The sequence below is a fragment of the Chlorocebus sabaeus genome, chromosome 16, assembly GCF_047675955.1.
Source record: "Chlorocebus sabaeus isolate Y175 chromosome 16, mChlSab1.0.hap1, whole genome shotgun sequence".
NCBI classification, from domain to species: Eukaryota; Metazoa; Chordata; class Mammalia; order Primates; family Cercopithecidae; genus Chlorocebus; species Chlorocebus sabaeus.
In genome coordinates, this window is record NC_132919.1 from 7,089,829 (window position 1) to 7,101,593 (window position 11,765).

The window sequence follows — 11,765 nt, forward strand, 5'->3', positions numbered from 1 at the left end:
TGACGTGTATTCGGTTCACCGGGACTAAGTTCCCCCTGCGCGGTCTATGGGGGTAGGTATAAGGAAAGTCAGAAGCACTCCGAACGAGGCTGCAGTATTGCGCACGCGCAGAAGGTGGCCGCGGGGCGGGGCCTGAGGCAAAGCAGGCCCCGCCTCGAACTGCGTGGGCGGGGCGGAGGCCGTCACTTGTCCCCGCAGTTAGGACCCTCGCGGGGGGTTTGTGGGTCCTCTTCCCCCTCCCACTGACAACTGCCCCAACTGCTCTTCCTGTCCCGGTCACAGTGAAAATGTAGAAGGGGTCGTTGTCCGTACGACTGTGCGCCAGGGCTCGGGGAGGGGCGCCCTCCTCGTGAGCGCCCCCCCTGGGAATAGTGAACATAATCACCTCTCATTCCAGACTATGTTAGGTCTTAATGGTGGGAGGATGCCCGAGTGCCCCGCCCGTTTCACCCCGAGGGGGCGGGACAGTGGGTCGTGACGCTATCAGAGGGCGCCAGAGCAGGGACCGGACGCGAGTTGGGGATGTTGGACTCGCTGTTATCCTTGGGCGGCCTGGTGCTGCTTCGGGGTGAGAGCCAGCGGCACAGGGGGGTTCGGGTCTGGCTGAAGGGACGGAAGTGGAGAGGAGGGCCATGGGTCACAGGCTAGGTGTGGAGATCGCGACGGGTTCGCGAAGGTGGTAATCCTAGCGCCCTCACACTCTATCCGTCCCTCGCTGTGCAGATTCCGTGGAGTGGGAGGGGCGCAGTCTCTTGAAGGCGCTTGTCAAGAAATCTGCACTGTGGTGAGTATCCCACGGTGTCTCCTCAGCCTACCCTGGATAGAGAACCTGTGCCCACTCTTTGACAGTCCCCCCTCATCTCTGCCTTAGTGGGGAGCAAGTGCATATCCTGGGCTGTGAAGTGAGCGAGGAAGAGTTTCGTGAAGGTTTTGACTCTGATATCAACAATCGGTAAGTACCAGTTGGAAAAGATTTGATTAAATTGGAGACGTCTATTGCTAAGGAAATTTATTTATAACAAGCGCAGAACCTAGTATATAGTAGCAGTTCCTTAAATATTCATTGAAGAATTAGATATGGGTCTTTCAGGAGGCAAGAATTAGTAAGAGGAGTAATGAGGAGTGATGAATATTTGGGGAATCCAAAGCAAAGATCATAGAAGTTGAGAGAGAAATAGCCTGGAGATAGGGAGAACATGTGGGAAGGGTATTGCAGTAATCCATTAATCCAGGTTCACTATTAAGGTTCGTATGTACCGAGCACCAACTATAAACCCTGTGCTGTGCAAGATACTGGAGCTGGCAGTGAATGAGACAGACCTGTTCCTGGCCTAATGAATTTTAGGGAATAATGGTAGAAAGTGATAGAGGCCTGGTTTAAGGCAGTGGCATTAGAGATGGAAAGTTTAGAACACATGTAAAGGACTTTAGTGGGTAGCATTTCCAGGATTTATTGACTAATGTGGGGGAGAAAAAAAAGATAAGGAAGTCCCTAAACCCAGCCATATGCCTGATCAGGAGACATTAAGAACCATTAGTAGGATGCTTTCTACTTCCTAGTCTGGGCAACTCAGTGGATAATGATAGTAGTTTACATCTTATCTAATTTTGCATCAGCCATTGTTGTGATAGAGGTGGTGGTGTATGTTAAGATGGCATTCCATGGCCAGGTGTGGTGGTTCACGCCTTTAATCCCAGCACTTTGGGAGGCTGAGGCGGGTGGGTCACCTGAGGTCGGGAGTTCGAGACCAGCCTGACCAACGTGGAGAAACCCCATCTCTACTAAAAATACAAAAAATTAGCTGGGCATGGTGGCACATGCCTATAATTCCAGCTACTCGGGAGGCTGAGGCAGGAGAATCGCTTGAACCTGGGAGGCAGAGGTTGTGGTGAGCAGAGATCGCGCCATTGCATTCCAGCCCAGGCAACAAGAGCGAAACTCTGTCTCAAGAAAAAAAGGAGGGCATTCCACAAGAGAACCAGAAGATAAACAAGAGATATCTGGGGGAAAAAAAAGTTCTGCTATCTTTGCTGGTCTACCTTTTCTGAGCTGTTATTTTTTTCTGTAGTTGGTACTCCATGACTTAATTTTTTACTTTCTTTAAGCTGTTCTACAGGCAGGAACCAAGTCTCATGTCCTCTGCTTTCTCATTTTTTATCCAGAGTGATAAACTTTAGGTGCCACACTCAGGAAATATGTGATGATGGTGATAACTAACATTTATGAGGCATACACTATGTGTCAAGCACTGTGCTGAGTGCTTAGAGGTTGGCATCTCAGTTCACCAATGAAGCAACTGAGTCTAAATGATAATTTATCATTTAGCTGACCTTGGGCAACAAGTCGCAAAGGCAAGCTTGGAGGTCAGGCTGTCAGACACCAAAGTCTGTGCTCTCAATCATTGCTATCTCTCAGTAATACTCTTTCACTAATATTTAGGAGATTCATGAAAATGGAGAAAACAGAACCACAAAGATCAGAGGATGAACTTTGTGATCCTCTGGGGGGAAGGAGCAATATTATATTGTGTCGTGTTTTCCCTTTGCAGGCTGGTTTACCATGACTTCTTCAGAGACCCTCTCAACTGGTCAAAAACTGAGGAGGCCCTTCCTGGGGGGCCGCTGGGAGCCTTGAGAGCCATATGCAAGAGGACAGATCCCGGTCCTGTCACCATTGCTCTCGATTCACTCAGCTGGCTGCTGCTTCACCTTCCTTGCACCACAGTCTGCCAGGCCCTGCATGCTGTGAGCCATCAGGACTCCTGTCCTGGTGAGACCTCTCCTTCATTGTTTCCCCTCATGTATCTCCCTCTGCCAAGGAGTGTGCCCCTTTTCCTTTCTACCCTAGAAGAAACGTCTGGGTTCTCCAGTCAGACCTTTTTTCATTTTTTTGAACTTTTTGTCTGTTTTTTTTTTTTTTTTTGCTTCCCCTTAATGCCATCTACCATTTGCTTTTTTTCCTCCAAGTTATTTTTTTACTCATTTGTTTCACTCATTCATTTATTTAACAAATCAATAGTAAATACATATAATATGTCAGGTACAATTCTAGATAATGGCAAAATACAGACTGACTGTAGCTGGGTCCTTGCCTTCCAGGAGCTCAAAGTCCCATAAAAGATGGAGATAAGTAAACAGGCAGTTACAAGATGGTCTGATAAAGGCCATGATGATATAGGACATGCACAGGGTACCTTAAAGAAGGGCACTCTCGGCTGGACGCGGTGGCTCACGCCTGTAATCCCAGCACTTTGGGAGGCCGAGACAGGTGGATCATGAGGTCAGGAGTTCAAGACAAGCCTGGCCAAGATGCTGAAACCCCGTCTCTACTAAAAATACAAAAATTTGCCAGGCGTGGTGGCGCGCGCCTGTAGTCCAGCTACTCGGGAGACTGAGGCAGAATTGCTGAACCCGGGTGGCAGTGGTTGCAGTGAGCCAGGATTGCGCCACTGCACTGTAGCCTTGGTGACAGCAAGACTCTGTCTCAAAAAAAAAAGAAAAAAATTGTTAAATGTCAGTGATTTCATATGGTTTAACCTAAAAATGCTGACCTTTGTAAGGATTCAAACATTGTGTTAAAGCATTTAGCATAGCGCCTGACACCCTCTAAAGGCACTGACTGAGATCTTGGGAAGTTCCAGAAACTACAGGTACTTCCGTGTGTAAGAGATGAGGCTAGAAAGTAAGTGGACACCACCTGCTAGAAGTGTTCATTCCATCCTGAAGGCGGAGGAGCTGCTGAAGGATAGAAGTTAGAGCGGTGCCTTGATCAGCTTTACACGGGGATAATAGAGGAGATTAAGGTGTGGGCTGGAGGAGGCTCAGAGCACGGTAGTGAGATTGGCCAAGGGAAGTCAGGATTTTGGCAGCACTGTGATGGAATTGTGGGGCTCTCTCCTTTTCTCTTCACTGTTTGCTCCCAGGCCACCAACCTGAATGCTCCCTACTATCCTACATGTCTTGTCCGTCTCTAGGTGACAGCTCCCCGGCGGGGAAAGTGAGTGTGCTGGGCTTGCTACATGAAGAGCTTCACGGACCAGGCCCTGTGGGAGCTCTCAGCAGCCTTGCGCAGACTGAGGTGACCCTGGGCGGTACAAAGGGCCAGGCCTCGGCCCACATCCTGTGTCGGAGGCCCCGACAGCGCCCAACTGACCAGGTCAGAAGAACCAACAGGGAAGGACTGGAAATTGGGGGCAGAGAAAGGAGTGGCACGATGGGAAGAACAATGAAAATGCTGATATTTCAAGGAGACACTAAAAACAAACTTTTTTTAGAGATGGGGTTTCACTGTGGTGGTCAGGGTGGTCTCAAACTCCTGGGCTCAAGTGATCCTCCCACCTCAGCCTCCCAAAGTGCTAGGATTACAGATGTGAGTGAGTGTGCCCGGCCCTCAGGGAGACCTTTTTTAAAAAAAAGCTGATTGGGTATCTCTCAGTGTTTTCCATCACTTACCTCATTTAATCTTCTCAGCTATGGTGTAAGGTAGATTGTTTTATTATCACAGTTTTTCAGGTGGTAAAGCCAATACAGGGAGGGGTTTTTTTCCTTGTTTCTTTTCTTTTTTTTTTTTTGGACAAGGTCTCACTCTGTGGCCCGGGCTGCTGTGCTGTGGTGCAATCATAGCTCACGGCAGCTTTGACCTCCCATGCTCAAGTGATCCTCCTGCCTCAGCCTCTGGTGTAGCTGGAGCTGGGAACACAGGCACGTAGCACCACAGCCAGCCAGCTTGTTAGTTTTTTATATAGGTGGGATCTCACCCTGTTGCCCAGGCTGGTCTTGAATTACTGGGGTCAAGCCATCCTCTGGCCTTGGTCTCCCAAAGTGCTGGGATTACAGGTGTGAGCCACTGCACGCGGCCCAGGGAGGTTTAAATTTAAGTCACTTACCAAGATTATAAAGTGTAAGTGGGGCCCAGGCAAGGTGGCTCACGCCCGTAATCCCAGCACTTTGGGGGGCCAAGGTAGGCAGATTGCGTGAGGTCAGGAGTTTGAGACGAGTCTGGCCAACATGGTGAAATCCCATCTATACTAAAAATACAAAAATTAGCCGGGCGGCCGGGCGCGGTGGCTCAAGCCTGTAATCCCAGCACTTTGGGAGGCCAAGACGGGTGGATCACGAGGTCAGGAGATCGAGACCATCCTGGCTAACCCGGTGAAACCCCGTCTCTACTAAAAAATACAAAAAACTAGCCAGGCGATGTGGCGGGCGCCTGTAGTCCCAGCTACTCGGGAGGCTGAGGCAGGAGAATGGCGGGAACCCGGGAGGCGGAGCTTGCAGTGAGCTGAGATCCGGCCACTGCACTCCAGCCTGGGCGACAGAGCCAGACTCCGTCTCAAAAAAAAAAAAAAAAAAAAAAAAAATTAGCCGGGCATGGTGCACACACCTGTAGTCCCAGCTACTCTGGAGGCTAAGGCAAGAGAATCGCTTGAACCCGGGAGGCAGAGGCTGCAGTGAGCCAAGATCATGCCACTGCACTCCAGCCTGGGCAACAGAGTGAGACTCCTCAAAAAAAAAAAAAAAAAAAAATGTAAGTGGGGCTGGGCAAGGTGGCTCACACCTGTAATCCCAGCACTTTGGGAAGCAGAGGTGGGCAGATCACCTGAGGTCAGGAGTTCAAGACCAACCTGGCCAACATGATGAAACCCCGTCTCTACTAAAAATACAAAAATTAGCTGGGCATAGCGGTGGGTGCCTGTAGTCCCAGCTACTCGGGAGGCTGAGGTGGGAGAATCACTTGAACCTGGGAGGTGGAGGTGGAGGTGAGCCAGGAACATGCCACTGCACTCCAGCCTAGGCAACAGAGTGAGACTCTGTCTCAAAAAAAGAGTAAGTGGGGCTGCTCTGCCTAAGGAGTAGCCATCCTTTTATTCCTTTACTTCCTTAATAAACTTGCTTTCACTTTTGAAAATAAAATAGAGGCTGGGCACAGTGGCTTACACCTGTAATCCCCACATTTTGGGAGGCTGAGGTGGGCAGATCACCTGAGATTAGTGGTTCGAGACCAGCCTGGCCAACACAGAGAAACCCCATCTCTACTAAAAATTCAAAAGTTAGCTGGGCGTGGTAGCACGTGCCTGTAATCCCAGCTACTCGAGAGGCTGAGGCAGGAGAATCACTTGAACCTGGGAGGTGGAGGTTGCAGTGAGCCAAGATCACGCCACTGTACTCCAGCCTGGGCAACAAAGCCAGACCCTGTCTCAAAAAAAAATTAAAAGTTGAGGGCAGGGGCTGAAAGCAGTGAAATAGGTGACTGGGGGCTGAGGATGTGAGGTCCTAGAGTCTCTCTAGTTTCTTCAGTAAGATGAAAAAACTCTTTTCTTTTTTCTCTCCAGACTCAGTGGTTCTCCATACTTCCAGACTTCAGCCTGGATCTCCAAGAGGGACCCTCTGTAGAGTCCCAGCCCTGCTCCGATCCTCATATACCCCCGGTATCTAAGAATGCCAGGGCCAGAATAAGGAAATGTAGTTTAGGGTCTGGTCAAAGGGGAGAGAATAAAAGCTGCAGAGGTTGGGGGTGGGGTCAGGGATTCTAGGGATGGGGCAGAGTGGCAGCATCCTTTGTACCTACAGGTGGATCCCACAACTCATTTGACCTTTAACCTTCAACTGTCCAAGAAAGAGAGAGAAGCCAGAGATAGCCTGATCCTGCCCTTCCAGTTCAGCTCTGAAAAGTAAGGTCGGGACCTGGGTACATGGATCCCTGAGTAGAGCCCAGCATCTGGGCCACGGAGAGGTGGGGCAACAGCAGGTTATTGATTAACCTGACTTTATAGGGGCTGAAGTCCACCTCCAGAGACAAGTCCAAGTTCTTGATCCACCCATTCCCCCTACAATGGCCGAGGGCCTTTATGTCTCTTTTCTCTCCCTTAGACCCTTGGGTCACAGCTCCAGTTGTCCCCAGAGCACCCTGGGCCTGGGCTGAGCCAGACCAGACCCTTGAGAGGTGGCCCTATCCCTAGGCAGTGGTGCTAGGAGGACAGAAGGCTATATGGGCGTGGCAAAGGCTGGTTAACAAGAGCTTAGTGCATGCCTGCTGTTCTGTGCCCAGTGTGTGGGTGGATGAAGCAAGACTACAAGATCCTTGCCCCCAAGCTGCTAGGAACTTACGGTTTTATTAGGAGAGCAGTACAAGGGTATCTATTCCAGTACCAAATGGTGCTTCAGCTCTAACATGGAGGTGAGAGAAAGGGACTTGGACCAAGAAAATGACATGGAGGCCTAACAGGTTGCCTCAATGAGAGTCACAGTCACCTGGAAGAAAGTATCCAGACCCAACCTGTCAGCTACCCTCACCAGCACCAAATCTTCCCTTCTCAGACAGCAGGCTCTCCTGCGGCCTAGGCCAGGCCAGGCTACCAGCCACATTTTCTATGAGCCAGATGCTTATGATGACCTGGACCAAGAAGACCCAGATGACGACCTAGATATTTGACTGGTCAGATTTGATTAGATTGTCATTGGAGGGGGCGCAGGAAGACTTTGGGCCCAGAACCATCTTTCTCTTGTTTGTGTTAGCCTTACCCTGTCCCTACCCCACCTTGGTTCCCCTTGTCTATGGATCCCTGCTCTGTGAGCCAGGAAGCAGCGTCTCATCAGGACAGAAGGTAGGATGAAGACACGGGATAATGTGAGAGTAGAACATCCCCGTACCTAATAAAATCTTTATTTTTGTATTAAAAAAGAAATACTTTGGTAGCTATTTAAATAAGGGAAGTGGGAATGGATGTCAAGATACAAGCACCTGCATCTTTTAGTCTATTGTCAATGGAGTCTGGGGGCCAGGAATGGTGTGCAGGCCACGGGGGCGCTAAGTGTTCTGAACTGAAGTAGGTGCAGTAAGGTTCCAAGCTCCCTGCAAGGATCCAGAAGGGAGGAAAGGAGAAGCCCTGAAGGGAAAAAAAGCCTGCTTCCCAAAACTTACTTTTTATTACTGTACAAAAAGCACACACTCCCTCTTTTTGTCTCTCCCACCAACCCTCCCCACCCCCCACCCAAGAGGACTATACATGGAGTGCAGGGACAGAGTGACCAGGAGGCCTTTGTCCGGCACCCTGCCCACAGGCTGAGCTCAGCCCCAGGCCCTTTCAGCCATCTAGACACGCCCACAGCCTGTCAGGCTGGGGCCAGGAGATTCCAGGTCACACATACTCCTTGGAAGAGTTAGACTTAGGGTAAGAGCGGGGTGCATGGTACCCAGCCTTGCTCTCATTCCTAGGACAGGAACAGGAGAGCAGTGCACCTCCCAGGATGACTAGGGCAGACCCTGCCCAGCCAATAAAGATGGCAGGGCCAAACTCATACCTGTGAAGAGAAAGGGGTGGTTAGAAACCCTGACCTGCCTCTGCCCTCCTCCCTATCCCCGGACCCCAGACCTGTCCCCTTAGGAGGCAGGGTTCCCAGACTTACTTAATGTTGGTAGGGATCAAGGGGTTATAAAAGTCTGTGACAATCTGATGGCCATACCAGGAGCAAGCTATCAAGGCGGCAAGACCTGGAGAGAGAATGAGGGTTTCGGTATAGTGGGTCCCCAAACGGGCACCTTGCCCAGCCTCGCTCGTCCCAGATGGGAGAACCTTGGGGCTCACCTGCCACGATGAAAATTATGCCTCCACCCATGGCTATACGGGCCTTCTTCACTTTGTCGTCTCCCCCACAGCGCGTGCACTTCATGCCCATCGTGGCCACAAACATGGCCAGGAAGCCCAGCACCAGGGAGACCACCATTAGGGCTCGAGTGGCCTGCATAGCCGCTGCGGGCGAGGGGAAAGGGCACCGTCATTGCTGGAAATGCAGGTGGCTCCAGCCTTCGTGCCTCCGGCCGCGCCCACTAACCCCTGGACCTCGTCTGTCCGGCGCCGTGTTCTGCCGCGGGCCAGGGGCGCCCAGGTGTCCGAGGCCTGGGCCAAACGGGCAGGTCCCCGCCCCTCCCAACAGCGCGGCCTTCCTGCTCCCGCCCCGCCCTCTCCGCTTAAGGATCCGCCCGGGGCGCCGGGGTTTCGGTGAAACTGCCCTGTATAGGGGGAAGGGTGAAAGGGGCAACGAAGGGAAGCCGAGACGGTGGCCCGAGCCCCGCGCGGCGCACATGCCAGCCGGCGGCCCTGCTCTGAGCCCGCTATCGAGGCCACCGGGTTTGTGGCTTCGGCTAATCGGCCGATAAGATTAGAGGCCGCAGGCGGCGGCCCACTGTGACCAGCCTCACCGCCCTTCGGCCCTCGGCGCGCCCAGTGCTCCGCGTCCCGGGGTCGTTTCTGTCTGAGAAAAGGGCGGGAGATGACGGAGGCCGTGGCCTGCCCAGGGATTGGGGAGGGGACGGCTCTGGCCTAAGAACCGCTGCTCGGAGCCAGGGACTAGGCTGGGTTGGGGGGCGGAAGAGGATCGTGGGCGACCGAGGTGCGCGCCCACGTGCAGCCTCCAGAACCCCGGCCCGCTCCCGCCCAGCCTCGCCGCCCCCACCCGACCACTTCCCCGTCCTGCAGCTCCACGGCAACCCAGGGCGCCCAGCGTGGGGCTTCGGCTCTCCCACGCGCGCCACCCCGCCACCTCGGTCCGGGGCGCGTCCGCCCCGTCGGTCCCGCGGCCTTACCGGGCAGGGCGAGCACCGAGTCGTACATTTTGCAGCTCATCATCCCCGTGCTCTGCGTGACGCAGTCCATCCACAGCCCCTTGTACATGGCCTGGGCCGTGATGATGTTGTCGCCCGCATAGGAGCTCATCTGCCACTGCGGGATGGCGGTGCAGGCCACCAGACCCACCCAGCCCAGCAGGGCCATGGAGAAGCCCAGCAACTGCAGGCCCGAATTGGCCATTTCCGCCCTCAGAAAACACTGGGGGCGCCGGGCTGGAGACCCTACAGTAAAACAAACGACACTTGGGGGGCAGCCCCACGAAAGAAAACTTGAGGTGGAGTTTTCCGGTCACCCAAACAGACAAAAAGAGTTTGGGTCAGGTGAATGCAAATCTTGTCACCGAAGTACACACAAATCGACCCCTCCAGTGAAGCGAAGGCCTCGCAGCAGAGGGAATAGGATACGCCGGGAGGGTGGTTCCAGACAAAAGCGGTCCCCGAAGGCCAGGCGGTTCCCTCCGGCGCTCTCGGCGACCCTAGCCAAACAAAAGGTGGAGGGGCCGTCTGGGCGCGGTTCTGGGCGCCGGCAAGTCCCAAAGTATCCTGGGCTGTTAGTCCGAGTTTGCGGTGCGCAGCAGGGGTGGCTCGGAGGCGAGCCGGCAGGTGCGGGCGGACAGGTGGGGCGCACCTGAGTATATGTAGGGCGTCGGGGGCGCGGCCCGCGGGCCCCGGGAGCGCGGGAGGGGAAGGCGGGACCGGAGGGGCGGCCGAGGGTGACCTGACGTCACCGAAGGGACACTCACCTGAACCGGAAGTCGTGGCCCCCACCCCTCCTTGCCCAGGTGAGGAGGAAGAAACCTGAGCACCAGGGTCACGCCCCTTCGCTTGCCCGGTTTTGACCGCCGCTGGGGAGGAGGCGGTGGCTCCCCGGGAGTCCCAAGCTCCGAATCAGCCCCTCCGGACTGGATTTCCCTCGAACACCGGGATGCCCCTTCCCTTCTTCCCAACAGGTGCGCCTGGGACGCTGCGGGGAGCCCCTGACCAGCCTCCGCGCCGCCCTTTCCCCGCCGGGTTCTGTCCAAAGTGCTCTCTCCCCGGTCCTGCTTTCGCCCCCACCCGCTGCTCTCCTTTTTCTTCTGTCTCCTACCCTAGTCGATTCCACCTTCGGGGGCCCTGGCCGGATCTCTGAGAGTCGCCCCCTTCAGCACCCGCTTCACTGTCCCGGTTCTCTGGCTCTGCTACAGACACCCGACTTCTGAGCGTGGCTCCCCAACAGCCCCACCTTCCTGTGCCCCCATTCCAACCCGACATGACTTACAGCCTGAACCCTTTGCACTCAACCTCCCCACCTACCACTAGCCCCTCCGGCATCAAGGATCCTAACTGGAGGAAGAAACCACTGGGACCGAAAGCCGGCCGAGGGTGGGGAGCGGGGTGAGGGCTAGGTCAGAGTCTTGGCCACACCCATCGTTCCCCTCCCTTTGAGTCTTTTCAGACCTATCCTCCACCTTTCCCACCCCTCCCCCACACTCGCCCGTTTCTCTTTCCCTCCCGAGCACTGCCTATTGCTGTGCACACCCTCACGCCCTCACTGTTCCGTCCTCCCTATAATCTGGCTCTCTAAGGTGGTCGTCCATGGTCCCTCACCCTGCAGTTTTGCTCTGTCTCCCCAAAGCGTTGCTCCCTCCTTCCTCCTGGCACCCCTTCCAGCCTTTTGCTCCTTCCTCCTTCATCTTTGGACATCTCCCCTTCCTGCCTTTCCTGCTTTGGAGCTTCCTATTTTACTCCTTGTCTTTTTGTTTGTTTGTTTGTTTGAGAGGGGAGGGGTCTGTGTTACCCAGGCTGGAGTGCAGAGGTGCAAATCTCAGCTCACTGCAGCCTCGCCTCCCGGGCTCAAGCGATCACCCCGCCTCAGCGTCCCCAGTAGCTGGGACCGCAGGTGCACACCACCACGCCCAGCTAAAGTTTTTGTATTTTTGGTGGAGAAGGGGTTTCACCGTGTTGCTCAGGCTGGTCTCCAACACCTGAACTCAAGCAATCCCCCCATCCCCGCCTCTTAAAGTGCAGGATTACAGGCGTGAGCCACCGCACCCAGCCCACTCCTTGTCGTTTCGTTTACCTTTGTGCCTTGTCTCCAGTCTCCTTGGAACCCAGCATCAGCAATTACTCTTTCTTTCCCCTTCTTAGGTGCACGCTGCAC

The 11,765-nt window shown here is 54.1% G+C and overlaps 2 protein-coding genes across 3 annotated transcripts; one reads left to right on the plus strand and one right to left on the minus strand.

Annotated features, from left to right (window-relative positions):
- Positions 1-183: 183 nt before the first annotated feature.
- ELP5 (elongator acetyltransferase complex subunit 5) lies at positions 184-7,679 on the plus strand. The gene is made up of 8 exons (XM_008010104.3): positions 184-568; positions 724-784; positions 872-952; positions 2,550-2,770; positions 3,975-4,156; positions 6,333-6,428; positions 6,571-6,671; positions 7,318-7,679. Exons 1-8 carry the CDS (start codon positions 523-525, stop codon positions 7,430-7,432), a joined length of 903 nt encoding a protein of 300 aa, XP_008008295.3. The 5' UTR covers positions 184-522; the 3' UTR covers positions 7,433-7,679.
- A 459-nt stretch (positions 7,680-8,138) lies between these two features.
- CLDN7 (claudin 7) lies at positions 8,139-11,416 on the minus strand. 2 transcript variants are annotated; one of them, XM_037987372.2, is made up of 5 exons: positions 10,369-11,416; positions 9,584-10,101; positions 8,586-8,750; positions 8,407-8,491; positions 8,139-8,301 (listed from the first exon to the last, which is right to left on the minus strand). In XM_037987372.2, exons 2-5 carry the CDS (start codon positions 9,804-9,806, stop codon positions 8,139-8,141), a joined length of 636 nt encoding a protein of 211 aa, XP_037843300.1. In that variant the 5' UTR covers positions 9,807-10,101; positions 10,369-11,416. The 2 variants fall into 2 exon arrangements, with proteins under 2 accessions (XP_037843300.1, XP_037843299.1); XM_037987371.2 differs by lacking the exon at positions 10,369-11,416 and adding an exon at positions 10,254-10,358.
- Positions 11,417-11,765: the final 349 nt, after the last annotated feature.